Genomic DNA, 19853 nt, shown 5'->3' with positions numbered 1-19853 from the left:
TCGTTGATTCGTCTTTGCCCTCTAGGAATGATATCTCACTGCAAACTCGATTGAAGCAGTCGCACGACGATAGTTCTGTCGGTGTCTAGAGGAAAAGTGACAAAGTTTTCAAATAAAAAAACTTTTCTGCACCTACATTCCCCGCACTATCAAACCTAGTCAGTGTTGCGATGATGCAAGGGATTGTTCGGATATTAGTGCTAGTCACCAGAAAAAGAAAAAGAGGTTTTCCCGCCCAGGAAAAAAGAAGCGACCAGTCACCGTCCTGTCGCACAAGATCGCCTTAACAAACACCGGATCCCTGTTAATATTAGTCGCGACTATTATTCCGTCATAGTCAGTGTTTATGACTACCACGTATTGGGTGGATTGGCACCATGTTGTTATCCATTCTAGACTAGGGTTGGGTGATGCAATGTCTTGAAAGTGTTCTAGCATTATGGGACTAACTTCGATAGCTTACTAGTAAAGGGATCCCTAGGTTTTAACTTTATTAGAAATATAAACTGGTGCATCGCGGACTTTTTCGGTCCTCCATGTGTCGTTTGTTTACGTTGCTGAAATCATCTAGACGTGACTCGCTGTAGTGGTTTCCCGGCATCTTTCCATAGAAATATTGGATCAAATGAACGAGACTATGGAGGAATATGATATTATTGACTCAGACACAACTACTATCATACTATTTAGTGATGGTATGGATACAAATAGGGCATTACCAAAACTTTTCAACTCGATTCCACAACCATACCTCCTCTAGGAAGGGCCTTGGAATAGTCCCACGCGACACACTTCGAATAACATCGTTTGCTCATTTCTGAGAAGAAAGCTGTGCTAGCCTGTGTATGCCTCTTTCTCGGCCTTTTTGCGTATTATTCGGCGATATAAGAACAACAGAACCAGCCCCATAGCAACAATAAAGACGATACAGAAGACAAGGATGACGCCGGGATTCTTCGAAGCCCAATTGCGGCGTTTGGCGAGATCGTGTATTATATCGTGAATTTTCGGCCGATCAATTGCCTTATTGATAGCAGCCATAATAAAATGAGTGGGAAATGCCCGGTGTCGTCTAAGTGTCTGAGGTTAGTGCTGAGAGACCTCGCTGTCTGATCTTCAGGCACTTGCCTGGAACTGTAGTCGAGCACAAGGAAGAGAAGCAGCCACTTGTGTATAGAAGCAAACAGGACTAGCGGCAAGAAAGTTCTATTGTCTCGTAGCCCGGTTAGCGACGTTTCCTCCACATTTCAGGAAATCAGCGTAGTGCTAAAGTAGATGAACTTGCTATGCTTACCGGTAGTAATGTGGGAAAAAAGCACCCCGAAGAATAAAGCGAATCCGCCCGCGCATACAATATGGCTGCACCGTGTCAACAATCACGATACGCGATGCTAATTGATAGTTGTCGATAAGTGGGCGACGCGGAGAGTTGGAGGAAGTGAGAACGTGAAGAGAAAAGAAGCGACAGAAGACGCAACATAGACCCAGCAGCAGCAGAAGGCACCACGCCGGCGAGGAAGGAGCGAGTCTACCTCCATCCGCGGTTCACTGCACTTGCACTTTTGGATTTGCACCATCGTAAGCTTCGTGGTTGCCGCTGTCTTCCGGTCAGACGCTGCCTGCTACTGTTCTACAGTACCGGTTCTCTTCCATCTCGTTGTTGCTTTGAACTCCATCTGTACGTCGGATGCAGCCTGTACACTCTCCAGACGCTGTTCCCAAAGCCAAGTGATCTATATCGGTAGTTCACAAGCAAAACCACCCCGTTGATATGGATCGAGATATCGGATCTCTCTTCCGTCTCCCGACGTCATCTAGATAGCTGGCCCCGTCTCCACATCAAATGTTTCGGTATAAGAGTCGCAAAAGTAATCGAGCTAGGCATCCAGAGCTATGCAGTTTCGAGCGTTTGCAGGCAGTTAGAAAGTGCTTGACAAGTACCTTGGCTATTGTACATAACCGACACAGCGGTATCCCACTATCGGGGGATGGCCGACGGCAAATGACATACGACCGGCTAAATTCAACAGCTACGCCTGGGTGAATACAAGGCGGTGGTATTGGCTTTATTTGACAAGTCAACTTCCCGCCATTTTACCCGTGGTGGGCTGCTCTGAGACTCGGCTTTTTTTGCGGGATGCAGAAACTCTCGGAGTTCTCCCGAATGGCGCTGTGGGGTGAAAAAACAATCCAAGGCACTGAATTGGCCTTGTATTTATCCCAGCATTCTGACCTGTCTTCCAAGCCTCGCGGTTTTATCTTCTTTCGCATGTTTTTGGTTACCTGCAATTTTCTTATATCTGCAACAGCTAGTTGGCAATAATCTCAATCATGGCTTCTGGAAAGCCTGCCATTGGCTTCGTTGGCCTCGGTGCCATGGGATTTGGAATGGCCACAAATCTTGTCAGGCAAGGATATCCAGTCAAGGGTTACGATGTCTTTCCGGCATCTGTCGAGCGTTTCAAAGGAGCTGGTGGTATTCCTGCCGCTTCATTGAAGGAGTCTGCCGAGGGGAACCCGTACTATGTCTGCATGGTTGCGTCTGCTCCTCAAGTACAAGAAGTCCTGTTCAATGAACAAACAGGAATTATAAATGGTGCATAAAATTTGACTACATGTTGGAAAATTCCAAACTAAGGGATCTTTTATAGTACTTCCTAAAAATTCGACGTTCCTCCTCTGCTCTACAGTACCATCTGCATACGCCCAATCTGTCGAGAAAGAGCTTAAGGCACGCGGCCGCGATGATATATTCTTCATCGATAGCCCTGTATCAGGTGGCGCTAGCCGAGCAGCTGATGGTACTTTGTCGATAATGGCTGGTGGGAGTGACGCTGCGTTGGAGAATGGAAAATTAATTCTTCAAGAAATGTCAGATCCAAAGAAACTATACCTCGTCCCTGGTGGTATCGGGGCAGGAAGTAATATGAAAATGGTACACCAAGTCCTTGCAGCCATCCACATTCTCGGAGCAAGCGAGGCAATGGGCCTGGCAGCGCGTTTGGGCTTGGAGGCACATACCGCCGCTGACGCGATAATTAAATCTGACGCGTGGACATGGATGCACGAAAACAGACTCAATAGAATGCTCGAGGAAGACTGGAACCCGGGTGCCAGTGCACTGACAATTATTCTCAAGGATGTGGTATGTGCAATTGACTTTTGCAATTTGCAAGGCTAAAACTTTACAGGGAATCATCACCTCAACGGCACGACTGCAAAAGTTTCCTACGCCATTATCATCAACAGCAGAACAGGTCTACCTCACTGGCCTCGTTTATGGATGGGGTCCGAAAGATGACTCCGCTATGGTTCGCATGTATACTTCCGAGCCCATAATAAAAGTCAATTCTACGCTTTCACCTGAAGAAACTTCTCGTCGACTCCGAATGGTTACAAAGCTCATGCAATATACTAACATCGTTGCCGCCGCCGAAGCCGTTGCTTTTGCACGACATCTAAACGTCGACATGACGCAGTTCTACGATCTTGTCATCAACGCCGCCGGAGGCAGCAAGATGTTCAACACACTCGGTGCGACTATGATAAAAGGAATACCCATTGGGGTGGCTGCGACAGGAGACTTGACCGTAGATGATATTGTAAAGGAGCTAAGTGACATTGTTCAGGAGGCTCGTGACTTGTATACCCCGTTGAATCTAGCAACAGCAGCATTGAATCAATATCTGGTTGCGCAACGGCGTGGATGGGGGAAGGAAGCCGCTACAAGCATCATTAGAGCCTGGGAAATTTGATAGTCTGTTTAATATTCGAATTATCTGTAAACAAAATTGTATAATTCTTTTTCTAAATATATGTACAAACAATACCTTCAATGTTATCAACGAAACACCACGATTGGCAGGAGCTCGTGACCAGCGGCACGCAGCTCCCAGTCTTAAGAAGGAACTTGATCTAAGGATTTCTACTGCCTCCCCGCCTGCGGTCGACAACTCGTTGCTGCTGGGAATGTCCCCTATAGTCACCCCGATAAGTACGGTGTTGTGTTCCACGTGATTAAAAGCTCTGGACGTCCCTGGTAGGAGCATACTCATGGACAAATTGGCCTGTTTGGTAATTTCTGATGAAGCAGCCTTTTACTACACCAGCATCCCATTGAAATGGGTCGGTTATTGCATTGTGCGGGTATTGCATACTCCGCTATTGTATGAGCGATGCCCCCCGCACATAGTGGGTAATTTCACAGCCCTTTCGGACTTGCTCCGATCATGACCGGCGTTGACTCTCGCCATACGGACAAACACCCGATGCACCCGGGGGTATGAAATAGCTGCGACGACACATTTCAGTCAAAAACTCAATTGCATATTTCGCTTTTGGTTTTATTTGCAGTTTATCTGTTAACCATAGAGATTTTCGCGACTCCGAGCCATCTTTACCCGACCCCACTTTCTCGACAATCATTTACTCATTTGCAGACAATCACAAGAATCTGCAACCAGCCAGGGTCTGAATAATAAAAATGCCACACCCAAATCTCAAGGGCAACCGTGCCCTCTCCATCCTCGACAAAGCTATCGCCGAAAACTACGGTGTACCCGGCATGTGCTGTTACAACATCGAAGGAATCCTAGCTACAGTACGCGCTGCTGAAGCTAAAAAGTCGCCTGCCATGATCCTCCTATTCCCTTGGGCAATACACTACGCCGATGGTCTATTAGTACATGCGGCAGCCGAAGCCGCCAAAAAAGCTAAAGTCCCTGTTACAGTACACATGGATCACGCGCAAACACCCGAAATTATCCGGTACGCAGCTGATTTGGGCGGATTCGATAGTATCATGGTAGACATGAGCCACTACGAGAAGGAAGAAAACTTGGCAAAGACGCGTGAACTAGTGACATATTGTCACGAGCGTGGTATCGCGACAGAGGCTGAACCGGGTCGTATTGAGGGTGGTGAGGATGGTGTAGCCGACACGGCCGATTTATCTGGACTGTTGACGACGCCTGAGGAAAGCCAGGAATTTGTGGATACGGGGATTGACTGGCTGGCCCCCGCGTTTGGGAATGTGCATGGGTCATATGGCCCTCGAGGTATTCAGCTGGAGTATGACCGACTCGAGTCAATCAATCGTGCTGTGGGCGACAAAGTGCGCATTGTTCTACACGGTGCTGACCCCTTCACGACGGAGATTTTCCAAAAGTGTATATCGCACGGGGTGTCGAAGGTCAATATCAACAAGGTCATGAATAATGAGTATCTGCGGGTGCAGAGCGAAAAGGCGGACAAAGTGCCGTTGACGACGCTGCATGAGGAGGCCACTAATGCGATGCAAGCGGCAGTCGAGCGGTGTATGGATATGCTGGGATCGACAGGAAAGGCTTGATGGTTGTTTTGTTGAAGGAGAAAGCTGGTTAGAGTTGATCGATAAATGCAGGTACATCTGGATGAATGTATCAAATGCTAGAAATTAAGATAATAGAAAGTTTATTGAAACAGAACGTCTACAGCGCTGTATAGGCTCGTATCAATGCCAAATGTAATAATAACATTGATAATAATTGTCCATTGTGGAAGCCTACATTCCACCGCTACCTGCGCAAAGTAAGCTGTGTATGGCCCTACATTTCCCAATCTGTGGCTCATATTAATCTTCTTAAGCGTATTCTCAATATGCCACGACAAAACGCGCAGAGCAGCCAACGCTGGAACGTGTCCATCGTGTCCATCGTGCCTCCGACAGTTGGTATCGTAAGAAGGTGGAAGTCTTTCTTTTTCTTTCATTTCAATCCGTAATCCATGGGACTTGCTGACCTTGCCTGTTTGGATGAAATGTGATGTCGCTGTGCCAAATGCGATTGGTGCCCTCGCCATAATCTTGCCTGCACGTACCCTCGACCACGACGAGGAAATCTACATCCCGGCCAAACTTACCACAGTACGCATTCCTTACTCTTCTCCATTATTATATTCCACTCTGCCTGGTCCGTATCAGTCAGAGAGGCAAGTGCACAGCCTTAGTGAGCTCCAATTATGTCAATCAACATTGTCGGTTAACCTAAGGCGTTCTCTGTTTGAAAGACCATCTACAGTGCAACCCTTTGCAGCCCAACCAAGTAGTTCAACTAGAATTGGTATAATCTATGCTGACGTTGTATTATGAAAGTATTGACCAACTCGCCATTGACAGCCATTACTCCGGTTTTCAATGGCAATTATGGAAACACAACCGTTTCAAATGCCTACTTAATAGGGTGCCTGTATTTTGCCGATTATACACTGGGTAATGTCAGCCCTTTTAGTGATCTCCCATATCCCCCCTGAGTGGCCAAAAATGCATTGAAGACAGTAGAGGCGAGAAAGTAGGCTTTAGTGAGTATAATATTTTCGGGCCCCCTCTGCAATTTCCTCCGGATCTCAGTACGACAGGGTCGTTGGGTGTCACAAATAAAGACCCCTTGGAACATACCAGACCGATTATTGGTGTTCAATGCCTCGATCTGTTTTGCAAGTCTCGTGTCTATTCTCTATCTTCTATCATCACCAATACACTGTTTGAATTACTATCCGCCCGGTATACGATAGGGAATACTCGACGACATCACTAGGCTTAGGGAGTGCCACTGCGTGTACATATACGTTCCTTAAATGCCTCCACTACTCGATAGACGACGCGACGCTTCTTTTCTCGAGTGAAGTAGTTGTGCTGTATCATATCCGTGCTACAAACCTCCTACAGAACCTCTTTCTAGAGCTGGCCAGTTTAGATGGGTTGCAGGCTTTAATATTGCTAATAAGTCAAAGAAAAAAAGGATTAGAGGATGAAAAGAGATATGGCACCCTTTGTAAAAGAACGTAAATCTGACTTCGATCAAAGTGTCTTCTCATCAAGCGTCATATCGTGATATAGGTAGGTACCGTAGAGAAGCTACTCGTAGTTGCTGGGTGACTTGTTCTTCGGCTGGAGGGAAATCTATATCCATCATGTGAAAACAACGAGAATCTGTTCTGGGGATTGTACCTAGTTGATGAAGAGCTATGTTTCCGCATAGGCTACGCGCTGACGTTACACGAATCTCATTGCGACCTCACACTGCTAGCTCGAATCGAGCATGCAACTTATACTAGTATCGAATAATTAGATAGAAGTGTACTCTTCGCATTGAATTTGCGTCTCAGCATCGTGCAATGAAGGATATACAATGGCCTTTACTCTCCGCATATACTCCGCTGGTCAGACTTAGAACTACTTTGAAAAATTAGGAACCTAGACATAGAGCTACATGAATAGAGTTCGCTTCTTCCGAAATCCATATAGCTATATTCTAGCCCTACCGTTCCAACTGGTTCGGAAATTGGTGATATGCATGCTGCACTTTTTCGGCTCCACTGACATTCTTGTATAGTCGCAATTCATCAAGCCAGCAGAGCGTAGACGGGAAGTCAGAGCACTCATATTAAAGGCCTGAACTCTAGCTTGATAATTTCAGTCGATACCTCCCATGATCTGAAGGTGAACTCAACAAGCTCCAACTAGTCTGGACAGGTGAAACATTTCAGTATGTTTCTTCTTCCCTTTCCTCTCTCTCCTCTTCATTGAAATGGGTTCGTCTTGAAAATAGCCAATGTTATCTTGAGACTAGGCTTTTAATGTTTCACTTTAGCTTTGCAGATATTACAGTTCTTTTGCAATGTGCTTTTTTGCCTTCTGAATCCACAAACCTACGACGATGTCAATCTTATCCAGAAAGTGTCAGACCGTCTCGAGGTCTATAAGGAAAAGGCCGGCTCAATATACGCCCCTATTACCGTTAAGATGATTAAAGAGTTCATTCGCAAGCTGGATCGCCTGTTGAATGTGCTATCGTGAAAGCGCGCCGGTATTCCTGAGCGGTACACATATTAGGAAGAGGGACAGAGCCTTCAGGCGATAAACATCGGAATGAAATAATTTCACGTTTCCTGTTATGGCAACAACGGCCACTGAATACCAGTACAGGCATAGCGTAAGCTTAGTGCTATCGCCTGGAATATTTGCATGCCGGACGCACGCCAGTGTTGCATAAGCGTATATACAATCTGGTCTGGGAGCCTCCCCCGGCCCATGCGTTCGCTGCTGATAAGACCAAGATTGCGGGCCGGGGCCTATTCCTGCCTAGGCAATGACACGCTTAGCCTGACATATTTCGCTACTACTACCACGCCACGGCTGGAATGAATGCATATGTTTGGCTACTCCAGCCGCTTCATGACAGCAATCTGGCCTAGGGCTTGATAAGTTATCTGAGAAATCCTAATTCATAGTTAGGCGTTATCACGCGCCCTTGTCGTTCCATTGTTTAACACTATTTATTAATAATAGCTGAGTCCCGAGCTTCCCCAGAAAATGTTTCCGATTTCTCTTGTAAAATTATATCCATCATTAAAATGCCTGAAGAAAAAACGGCGGTCGATATTCGCGATGAGAGCCGTTTGGCTCAGCTTGGATACAAGCAGGAACTGAAGCGTGACTGGAAGCTAATGCACAATTTCGGTGTCTCATTCTCAATCATTGTGAGACGAAAACTCTCAACAAATCGTCGAAACCAAGACTATAGTTATACTAATACTTCAAACCTAGAGTGTTATCACTGGTATCACCACGCTTTTCAAGTGAAGCCCCTCTCGCCGACTATCCAGACTTTCGCTAACTAACAGGACAGTTATGGACTCACTACAGGCGGTCCGAGCGTCATGGCGGTCGGTTGGATCATTGTTTCGTTTATGACCTTTTTCGTCGGATTGAGTATGGCAGAGATTGTGTCTGCAATTCCAACTAGTGGAGGGCCATATTTCTGGGCTGCGACACTCGCCCCCCAGAAGTATAGCGCGTTTTTCTCTTGGTTGACAGGATGGTTCAATTTCGTCGGACAGGTGATTTCACATACTGACAGCTTTTGGGAGGTCGCATTTATTAACTTGATCAAACTTTTAGTTTGCAGTTACCACCGGAATCAGTTTCGGATGCGCGGGCCTCATTGCGACAGCTGCGACAATCAAAACGGACTTTGAGCCAACGGCAGGGAAGACAATCGGCATATACGCAGCTATTCTGGTCAGTCATGGGCTTGTGAATACTTTTGGTGTCCATGTGCTACGATATCTCAATACCACATCGATCATCCTCCATAGCTTAGGCGTGTCTAGTTTGGCGATTGCAGTTGTCGCGAAAGCTCCGACACATCAAACTGGGTCTGAAGTTTTCCAACATTTCTATGACGTAAGTGTCACCTTTCAAGCAATATAATGATCATAAACTTTTGACTGTTCACCAGGGAACCGGGGACCCAGGCTGGTCAGTAAGGGCATCGCCGGCATACGTTGCCATCTGTGGCATTCTCCTCAGTCAATATACGATCACAGGTATGCGATTTCCTTTGCATATACACTTATCAGCCGTAAGACAAAGATCGACTTGAATGCTTATTTTACTTTAGGATTTGACGCTTCTGCTCATCTGTCAGAGGAAACCCACCGTGCTGAATGGAACGCACCTATTGGTGTTCTCATGTCTATCGGTGTCTCCGCTGTCTTTGGATTCTTCCTCCTTCTTTGCCTTCTTTTCTCAATTCAGGATTTTGCTGCTACAGTGGACCCAAATCAAAACTATGGTCAACCTGTTTTCAAGATCTTCGTTGACGTCTTCGGCGAGTCTGGCGCCCTTGGCCTCATAAGCATTATCATTCTCTGTGTCTGGCACTGCGGCCTCTTCAGCCTCACAAGCAACAGCCGTATGATGTTTGCCTTTTCACGTGATGGTGCCCTGCCACGATTTTTTGACCACGTTGATAAACGGTTTCGAAGCCCCATTAGGACGGTATGGCTTGCTGCCTTTTTGGCCTTTTGCCTTGCCTTGCCGTCGCTGGGTAGCTCGGTTGCTTTCTCGGCAGCAACCAGTATTGCTACAATTGGATTGTATCTAAGTTACGCGATGCCTGTTCTGATTGCAGTGATCTGGCCGTCCAACTTCGCGAAGGGTCCTTTTAGTCTGGGGAAGTTTTCTTGGCCTATCGGTCTGATTGCTTGTCTTTGGGTGTGTTTTTTTCTCTCCTTTTTACGTAAAGTTACAACGTATGGTAGTTTCGGTTTGTTAACGTGTTTCAGGTCCTTTTCATCACTGTTGTGTTTTGCCTCCCTACTGCAAATCCTGTCACTGAACAAACTCTCAACTATACCCCGGTGGCGGTGGGAATAGTATTGGTTGGTACATTAGGATCGTGGGTCCTTTGGGCTCATCGCTGGTTCAAGGGGCCAATGCGTCAGATAGATGTTGATGCCATAAGCGAGTCTGTTCCAACAGAAGACCAAACGGTACTAGAAGCGAAGAAGGCGTAAGAATAGGCACATGTGGTTGTCAAGTAGGAGATGGACCATCACCATCGCATATGGGCGAAAGGTGTGTTGGATACATATGTTCTCTATACTGAAGGCAACAACTATTATCATTTAATTAAGCAACACAATCAAACCTGATAGTAAACGTGAATACTCAAACAAGCACTAAGGTGATGCAAAGGGAGTCAACTCCCTCATGCATCTTCCAATATGTGAGGAATTTCATATGCAAGTTCTGGGTTACAGGCCTGATAAGATTCAAAACCCTCGGAAATTGTATTGGCCATCAATCGATGTACCAACTGATGTAACTAGCGAGCTGATATCTGTATACCTTTCGCTAGTAGCCACTCATATCGCAACATCAAGGATTCTAAGATCGTGTTCGCATACGATCAATTGATGACTTTCAGCTGTTAACCACATGATCACCGATACGATGATGTTGATGGTGACTCTTGATATTATTCAGACGCTGGTAGCTGAATATCACACTAATCTCGTATCCATCAGAATATGGCCCAGGTGCAAAAAGTATCTTTATGAAGATCTTGCAAAATAGTACAATAAGTGGTCTACTTGTATACGAGCTGAGGTTGACGACTAAATCTTGGCAAAATGAATCGAACATAGAAAGATATGATCGACCGGAGCCCTACAGCGGATATCCACAAGTTCGTATTTGCCTCCATACAACGCTTTCAGCTCCGTTATTTTGGGGCGTCAAGACGTTGCATCATACAAAGGCGTCGCTGTTTGGCACAGCCTAGCAATACGGAATATATTTAGAAGGACTCGTTTACTAATTTCAAAATCGACAAATAAAAATGCAATGATGAAATTTACCCCGCGTTAGAAGGCGACGATATAGGAATGTATCAGGTCCAGGTTGGTTGATGCCTACATGCATACACGAGAAAATGGATGCCTCATCTTGAACGCTCTTTAGATCGATATTTATACTAAGCATACTTCAAAATCACATAACAAGAAAAAGGTGTAAGTAACCGTCAAGTCTTTGATGTCACAGTCATTAAGTCCTGTTCAAAAATATCAGAACGGCCAACTTCAAAACAGCCCTATCATCGTCTATATCAAAGGAATATCAAGATAATTATATCTTTCCAAGATGCATTTCTCTACCTTATCACCTTTGCCCTTATGCTCAGCTGTTCCGCTATTGCCATCGCAAGCAACACTGGTAGCTCTTTTGTCCCTAAGGAGCATTATCTCAACAATGTTGCCTTCACCCAGTTGTAGCGCCTGCTCGATTACTTGAGCAAGCACGGAGGATCCTTAACTACTGATCAGGTTGCCTGGTTCTCTAAAACAACAGTGGCCATTTCGACCTTCGATACCTCGACTTTTGGTTTCCTTAGAACTGAAGCAGAATCGTTGTTTGCTCCGGGGGAAGTAAAGTTCATCCTTACAGGCAAGAAAGAGTACCACAAGCAAACCTCGTCGTAATAATGGCAGTTTACTTAATAAACGATTTTCATGCACTTGCTCCACTACTGACAGCTACTGTGACAACAACACTGCTTATCAGGCGGGTGCCGATGGATGTGGCCCCGTTGGTGGCTGTGGTACATTCTACGCTTACGAGTGCGACGGCCTTTGCGAGAATGTGAACTAAGCTAATGCGCTTAAGACGACAATCGGAAACTGGTGTGACTTGTATATCTTCAATCGAAGGTGTGCTAATCGCGCGGACTATGTGTTTTTTCAGGGGATGATATTTAGCTTAAGAATGCAGAATAGTATCAGATTGTTTATATATGTCGGATTTGCTGCGTTATATTGATCTTCACTTCAGTTCTCTTGCTTTGATAATACTATTTCTAATAAAAAATAAAAATAAATTTGTTGCATATAACATTATATGAAGTCTCTTGCTAACTCTCAACCCCCGTTTGTTGGCTTCTTAGCTGGGCCCAGAGACTCAACTAAATCCGGGCGTTTCCAAGCTTCCTCAAACCCAGCAAAGAAGACCCATTTGCGCTCCCAAGGCCGGGGTGTATTCTTTGTTGTGTCCTGGCACAAACGGGCAATTTTCAACCACATGTCCCCTTTACAAGGGAAATAAGCTGCCCACTCTTCAGTTTCCTCATATTGTTTAGCCGTCTGCTGACCGTTCTTGAGCGCCCGAATGAATTTTGCTGCGTGACCATCGTCGGACTCCCGACAAACATCGCGGAACAGATCAACCCAGCTCAAGTCATCACTCTCCGGATTCATATACTCTGTTATGGCCCTGGCGTCCAACACGGGGCAGCCGATAGCAGCGTACCATAGCAAATCAGTTCGCGCCTTATACTCAACGAGTCGCACGCGATCGGCAAGCGGAATCCAGTCTTCCCGAATGAGAACCGTGCAAAATATGCTACTAGTAACAGTGTGCATGATGAAAAAGTCGATTTTGCGTGCGTGGCTGTCGTCGTGGGCAGCCCCAGATAGGTACGCACATAGACTGATCATTTCCGCCGTTCGCCGGTTCAGATCAGCTTCATCGTTCTTAATATGAAACTTAGCGGCCACACTGGCTATCTCATTGCTAGCTCGTCCAACAATACCGTCCTTCATCTTGTTGCCAAGGTCAGACCAGACTGCGGCAGTCCGGATTTTGTCGTTCGCACGTAGCTCTTGCACCAGGTCAATGAGAGACTTAGGTTTGTCATCAAAAGGACCGGCGATAGAGGCTTTCTTCTCAGCGGCGAAGAGTACTTCCTCGATATTCATGCGGTCGTGGCTTGCTGCTTGTGCGAGAGCTTCGGCCACGATTGCTGGCTGGTCGAATTCTACCCCAAAGCCCAGATGAATGATAGGATGGTATGCGCCCTCCACAATCTGTACGAGCATACGGTCTGCTACCTTGGTGTGTGAGAATAAATAATCCAAGACTACTTGGCGATATCCCTTGGTGGCGATTGCCTCCTTGAAAAATTCCAAGAAGGTATGATATTGATGAATCTGACCGATAGTGTCATAAAATACCTCCGCATCTCCCAATTTTGCGAGAAGTGATTCATCAATTTCCGGAATGGCTCGTTGGATTGGAACTAAATCATTGTAACGATCCTGCAACTCTTGGGTACTAGCACCGAGAGTTAAGCATGTGAGCAAACTGTGAACCATGTGATTGTGGAATGCCGGGTCACGATAGAAAATGTGGTAAGCTTCGTGGTTTTTCTCCAAAAGCACATTGCATTCTTCTAATACCCCAGGTGTAATCTCAGCAGCTTTGAAGAGGCCGACATGAGAAGGGGATAGTTGAATTGGAGCGACGACTTTAGGCATAGTGCTAGTCAAGTCCGCTAGACTTTGCTAAGTTTGTTTTGCATGGGCCAGAAAGTATAACTGTTTTTGAAGGATACTTGTTGAATTTTGTGTAGGATGCATTGACCTGAGGCGACATTGATATTGCCCAGTCTTGTAGAGGGCAATCACTTGTATGCAGCCTTCGGGACGTTTACAACAGCAGTTAACAATATGCCGTACGACAACCTCGGATGAATATTGCCAATCGGAAGCCGACACAACGGAGAATTTAAGTAAATTTGAATGACATTTTTCGTCCCTTCAAAATGAGAGAGAATGTAAAATAATCATCCGCTGATGTCTTTCGATTCACAAGATGGCCTCGGTTCGTTAAGTCACCGTCTACGCTGAGGTTCCCGAACCAACACTCTCTGTCAGGAGACGCTTGGAGATTATGGAGCCCGAGAACTTGTACATGAGTAGTACATATATAGAATACGTAGAAAAGAATCACCCCTTGTTTTGCCCGAAACCTCTGTATCCAGAAAGCCAGGACCAAATACGTGTAAAAAACCATGTGGATAACATTTGAAATAGACCTGCTTTGAGATATGTTTCGCAAGACCATTATTCTATTTTTTAAGAGCATGAAATATTATGTAGACTAACTCAAAATCATTTAGGCAGCAGTATATAGAATGCACACATATCAGCCACGCAGTCATAACTTTAATGAATCTAGTACACCACATATATCATCTCTCCCTCAGCGCAGTATATCCACAATTTCTGCTGCTAAATTACGAAGACGTGTGCGCATATCAACCTCCATCTGATCTAATAAAGACCCGGAAAGTGAGAATAAGTTATCACTGTACGAAAAGGACAATGCGTCTAATCTATTGTTAGATGGCCCCGACGAGCAAGAAGAAAAGCTCTTCGGTCGTCCCTCACATCTACTACTCTGACCGCTCTTTTTAAAGCGCTGACACAGGATATTCACCAGCCGCTGCACGCGATGAAGCTGGCTGAGAATATTCCGTGAGATCATACTGCCGTTTTGATCCTCACTTTCAGCGCCGTAGGCAACATCGGTTGCTGCGAAATTGGGTAAAAAGTTTGGTAGACCCTTTCCGTGTCGAAGGTGGAATGAATGGTTATTATCAAACGATTCTCTCCTGTGAGAATACATAATTTGGTCATCTTCCATACGACTTGCCGTTTGCTGTCGTACGATTGCCGTATACGAGGTCAGAATCTTGAGGGTTATGATTGATAGAATTGCCAGAAGATATTCATCGTCTGAGCACTGACATTGTAGTATATCACTGATAGTCTGCACACTTTTTTCAATTGTGGCTATCTTCGATTGAGCCCTTGGTAACGGGTAAATTTCGGTGTTGATTTCGAAAGCTTGCCCTTCATGCGACAGCGAACAAGAGTGTGCCATTGGGGAGGAAAGTTTTCTCAAGAGGTCAAGCGCACGTACAAAGTTGCATGTTAGCCCCGAATCATCGTCATCAATAGAAAGCGGGCGGCTATCAGACCAGCCTTGTGATGCTGCTGATGACGGCAACAGAAGCCCTTGGGGTGTGGCAGCTTCAACAAATGCAGGAAAACTGTCGTCCGTGGCAGCGGGTATTGCTGTTTCAGTAAAGTCGATGGAATTGTGGTTCTGCGCCTCAAATTGACCGGCTTCAGGTATCTCGCCCATATCAGGCAATTCTAACATAGAAAATGAAACCGGGGAAACAGGAAAATCATCGAAATCAAAGTTCAAGTAATCCAAACTGGTGGTGGGCGTCGATATCGTTGGATTGCTCAATGAGAAGATGGAAGAACTTATGTTTGCATGACTCAAAGGGTTTGGTATAGAGGTTGAATTTGTTGAATTGGGCTCTGATAAAAGTGTTGTCCAACTAGACACCACTGTGGAAATATCTGGAGCCACTGGAGGAGAAATAGGAGGAAGCGGGGGAGCAGAACTGGGAGAAAGTAGAACTCGATTGCGCGTTCGACTTCCTTGTTTTCGTCCGGCACGTTTAGTCAAAAAATACTCACAGAGCATTCCTCGTTTCGCGCAGCGAGCGCAAGTTGGTTTGTCCTTGCTACACTTCAGCTTAGATGCGGCACAACGGTTGCAACTGTCTCGCAGTTTGGGCATAGCTAGAGCCGTGTTTCGGCTAGGGGATGCCGGGAAGCACCTTGGGGTGGCCATAGAAAATACCAGGTTTTATTCAAGACAAGGGAAAATATAAGGGGATGGAATGCTAGTCACAATCCACATGTTTTGAAGTTGGGACGATAGGTATGACGGGATATCGATCGATTATGATAGTTTGCTATCGGTGGGAAGATGTAGCGATAAGCAATACGAATCAGAGTCAAGTTTAATGCAATGTTGTCTGATTCAATTCCATAAAATACAGCGGGGCGGCAGGTAATCGCACCATCATTGGGCTATAATGTAATTCTATAATAATAAACATTTATCAAATGGTTTACGGCGAAATCTAGTTACATTTAAACTTCTGTATTTAGAAGTTAGATTGGCAATTCTAATCATCTGAAAGCTAATTAGAGTTTTTATAAAGGTAACGCATTCTAGAAGACTGTCTCTTTCCATTACCGTGTCTCACTCCTTAAACGCCTTACAGTGGTGGGTTTCAGTCATACTTAATACTCCTCGGTTTACATAGACTTAGTACTACGAAATATTATGGTAGAGTATATTGTGTTTTTGAAAAGCAGAAAAAGCTTTGACGAACAAATTCTGACAGGGTCCTACCAAGTATGCATTGTATGACAGGCCAAGATCAGTCTTCGGGACGTCTTAGGGCTCGGTTTCGGAGCTCTCGCAATATATCATATTTCGGAGGGTCCACCTTGGCTTCGGGTGATTTCGCCACTCAAGCCTCCCGATATCCCCCCGATGTTCCCATTCAACAACAGGAACTACACATGAATTATAGTCTACATAGATTCAACTTTGCCTTTGGATATGGTTTCTTAGCACGTTAGAAGTAGATGCAATCGAAGGGTACTTTTAGTCTAATCGAACCCAAATCTCGGTTAAAACTGGGGTCCAAGCCGTTTACTCGAATCCAATGGAAGTAGTATTCCCCAAGCTTTCACAACATTGTGTCACATGCATGTTGTCAATTGTAGATTCGGTTACCAATCTTGGTGTTCAGCAAACTAAGTGGTTAGTTGCTGATCATATGTAAGACAAGTCATCACCTCAAGGCATTGAGAGGACTCAGATGAGCTGCGTGAACCTGTACATACGTGCTATGCCTCTTGTTAAGGAGTATCAGCATATTGATATGATATATATGCTTGAGGCACTTAGTCACAATGTAAACCCTTAGGTGTGGTAGACGTCAAATTCTCGCTCCTCCAGTCAACTATTACTTACTAGCTCGCCAGCCAACCTCATTACAGTTGATGTAACTTAAAACTATGTAGATGTGCTTACAAAACTTAAGGTTACCGTATCGTAACGAACGTATCGTAATTCTGCATGTTAAACTGTGGGTCCGATCTGTGCGCTTACCGAAGGAGGCAAAGCCGCGGGACATCCCGTTGCCTTGCTAGAAGGACTGCGGAGACTAAATATGCAACTTGTTGGATCGTTTGCCTAGAGCTCAAGCAGAAATATCCAAACGATAATATTGATAATGACAATGGCGCATCAAACGACATGCAGTCTTTATGATATGTGCCACTGAGGCTGCCGATCCTATGAATAGATCTATGACACTCGGGCTCTAGAGGCTCCGTCGATTCTTCGGGCTTTGTTAACCCCCGAGGATCACCACCACGAACGGCGGACATTACTAATTCCCGCTATTCGTCCATGACAGACACAATCACAATAACATTGAAAATGTTGCCTTTTCTTGATCCATGGATTCCCTGTCGAGCTTGACCAAGTTCGCGTGTTGCTGCCTTATGTCCATAAATTGTTCCTCTAATGCCTCTCTGGCCCTCTCCTTTCTCTTCTCTACATCCACAGATATTCTCACAACTTGAGTAGATCCGCTTCTATTCTCCTGAAAACATAAAAATTCCGCCAGCTCTGCAAGCTGAATTACTCATAGCCCACTACCATGGGGTCTCCAAGCCCAACAAATTCTCAGCCTCAAGATGCATCGTCTAACGGTGCCACGACCTCTGATTCTGCCGTCAAACCGGAAGCTGCCCAGAAGAATGAGAAATTGCCAAAGATGAAAATCACCCTTTTGATGATCTCCGTGTTTGGAACGATGTTCTTGGTTGGCTTAGATAGAACAATCATCTCTACAGTATGATCCTCTGACTGAATAGAAATTATATTGTTGTGTTCGCTTGCTAACGTCTTTGACTAGGCTATTCCTCAAATCACTGACGACTTCAACTCCCTCGATGATGTTGGTTGGTACGGAAGCGCATACAACCTCACATGCTGTGCTTTTCAATTATTGTTCGGAAAGATTTATGTGCTATACGATGTGAAGACCGCCATGCTTCTGAGCACCCTCCTATTCGAGGTAGCTTCGGCTATCTGCGGTGCGGCGCCGAACTCAGTCGCCTTCATTATTGGCCGAGCAATTGCTGGAGTTGGTGCTGCTGGTATATTTGCGGGAACCGTAAGTCTATTCATTCCATATTCAAAGTCATAGCTGACAGTAAATATCAGATCGTTTGCATTGTCTTCGTGGTTCCTCTTCACAGACGTCCCCAGATACAAGGCTTGTTTGGTGCCCTTTTTGGCATCGCATCAATCGTCGGTCCATTGGTAGGGGGAGCTTTTACCTCGAATGTAACTTGGAGGTGGTGTTTTTACATTAACTTGCCTCTGGGTGGGGTTGCCATGGTTATCATGTTCTTCTTTCTTGATATCCCTGAGCGCGATACAACGAAAGTCTCTTGGAATAAGAAGCTGCCGCAACTGGACGCTCTAGGCACTACATGTATTATCCCTGGGGTTACTTGCCTTTTGCTAGCACTGCAATGGGGTGGTCAGACATATGCCGTAAGTCTTTTTTGGGATCAATCCAATCTTTGTCGATATGCTAACTGTATCTTAGTGGAACAATGGGAAAATCATTGCATTATTGACTCTGATGGGCGCATTGTTGGTCGGTTTCGTTCTAGTCCAGGTATTTATCCCCTCAACCGCCACGATTCCACCACGCGTTTTCAAATTTCGGAGCGTTGTGTCTGCGACCTGGGCAAGTGTTTGCCTCGGTGCTGGAAATTATATCTATGGTAAGCGGTTAAATCATATCCACGTTACTAATGGGCGTATGACTAATTGAACTTTTAGTTTACTTTATCCCTATCTGGTTTCAGTCTATCAAAGGTACCACCGCCGTGCAGTCCGGTATACGCCTGCTTCCTACAATGTTATCAACCGTCGTTGCCTCAATGCTGAGTGGGGCAGTCACACCCAAGATCGGATACTACACACCGCTGGCAATCATAGGTACCTGCCTCATGTCTATTGGAGCTGGCCTTATCACGACCTGGCATGTTGATACTAGTGCGGGGAAATGGATCGGTTATCAGATTCTGTATGGATTTGGCTTGGGCATGTGCTTTCAAACACCCAATTTGGCCGTGCAAACTGTCATGCCAAAGAAGGACGTGCCAATTGGCCTTGCACTGATGCTATTCACCAATTTGCTCGCATCGGCGGTATTCATTTCTGTTGGGGAGAACGTCCTTAGCAGTCAGCTTGTACTGAGACTTTCTGGTATCCCTGGATTTAACGCTAGTCAAGTCGTATCGAGCGGCCTTACCTCATTACTCGAGTCTATACCAGTGAACCTCCGGGATGAGGTACTTGTACGTTACAACGAGGCGTTAATGCAGGTTTTCCAAGTCGGATTGATTGTTACGTGCCTTACCATCCTAGGCACAGCTACATTGGAATGGAAGAGCGTCCTCAAGGAGAAAAAGGCGAAGGAGCAGGCTCAGGCTCAAGCCCAGGCATGCGCTGAGGCAGAGGCAAAGGAAAAGGCCGCCGCTGAAACTAGTGGAGCGATTGAGGAACAGCCAGTTCGTTACGAAGAAAACGTCGTTGAATCGTCAACTTGAAAATTTTCATTTGTATGAGTATGAGGAAGGAAAGACAGAAGTAGAAGGAAAGGATTTATAAACGGAGGAATTCTTAAATACAAGTTGAGTGTGATTTGCTTCAATTTGGCATATTAATTGAATATGATTGTAATAAGATAAATGATACACTCCTCTCGAAAGAACCATTGATT

At 45.4% G+C, this 19853-nt stretch overlaps 6 protein-coding genes across 6 annotated transcripts; 4 read left to right on the top strand and 2 right to left on the bottom strand.

Annotated features, from left to right (window-relative positions):
* Positions 1-2331: 2331 nt before the first annotated feature.
* Positions 2332-3755, top strand: BGW36DRAFT_287347 (putative oxidoreductase; the record flags this gene model as incomplete). The annotated part of the gene is made up of 3 exons (XM_046210500.1): positions 2332-2596; positions 2652-3145; positions 3192-3755. The coding sequence occupies 3 exons, from the start codon at positions 2332-2334 to the stop codon at positions 3753-3755; spliced, it is 1323 nt and encodes a 440-aa protein (XP_046076382.1).
* A 470-nt stretch (positions 3756-4225) lies between these two features.
* On the top strand, positions 4226-5465 carry BGW36DRAFT_369228 (putative fructose-bisphosphate aldolase). The gene has a single exon (XM_046215102.1). It carries the CDS (start codon positions 4484-4486, stop codon positions 5348-5350), a length of 867 nt encoding a protein of 288 aa, XP_046076381.1. The 5' UTR covers positions 4226-4483; the 3' UTR covers positions 5351-5465.
* A 2926-nt stretch (positions 5466-8391) lies between these two features.
* On the top strand, positions 8392-10338 carry BGW36DRAFT_422925 (APA family basic amino acid/polyamine antiporter; the record flags this gene model as incomplete). The annotated part of the gene is made up of 7 exons (XM_046219765.1): positions 8392-8517; positions 8585-8616; positions 8667-8877; positions 8939-9223; positions 9279-9366; positions 9441-10036; positions 10108-10338. 7 exons carry the CDS (start codon positions 8392-8394, stop codon positions 10336-10338), a joined length of 1569 nt encoding a protein of 522 aa, XP_046076380.1.
* Positions 10339-12240: 1902 nt separating this feature from the next.
* Positions 12241-13635, bottom strand: BGW36DRAFT_286887 (uncharacterized protein; the record flags this gene model as incomplete). The annotated part of the gene is made up of 1 exon (XM_046210463.1): positions 12241-13635. One exon carries the CDS (start codon positions 13633-13635, stop codon positions 12241-12243), a length of 1395 nt encoding a protein of 464 aa, XP_046076379.1.
* A 701-nt stretch (positions 13636-14336) lies between these two features.
* On the bottom strand, positions 14337-15814 carry BGW36DRAFT_403776 (uncharacterized protein; the record flags this gene model as incomplete). The annotated part of the gene is made up of 1 exon (XM_046218909.1): positions 14337-15814. The coding sequence occupies one exon, from the start codon at positions 15812-15814 to the stop codon at positions 14363-14365; it is 1452 nt and encodes a 483-aa protein (XP_046076378.1). The 3' UTR covers positions 14337-14362.
* Positions 15815-17825: 2011 nt separating this feature from the next.
* On the top strand, positions 17826-19680 carry BGW36DRAFT_287339 (putative MFS aflatoxin efflux pump; the record flags this gene model as incomplete). Its single annotated transcript, XM_046210498.1, has 5 exons — positions 17826-17903; positions 17967-18227; positions 18278-18613; positions 18669-18849; positions 18908-19680. The coding sequence occupies 5 exons, from the start codon at positions 17826-17828 to the stop codon at positions 19678-19680; spliced, it is 1629 nt and encodes a 542-aa protein (XP_046076377.1).
* Between the last annotated feature and the right edge of the window lie 173 nt (positions 19681-19853).

This window comes from Talaromyces proteolyticus, assembly GCF_021365285.1.
Source record: "Talaromyces proteolyticus strain PMI_201 chromosome Unknown BGW36scaffold_2, whole genome shotgun sequence".
NCBI lineage: Eukaryota > Fungi > Ascomycota > Eurotiomycetes > Eurotiales > Trichocomaceae > Talaromyces > Talaromyces proteolyticus.
This window is presented reverse-complemented; position numbering and strand designations above follow the sequence as displayed.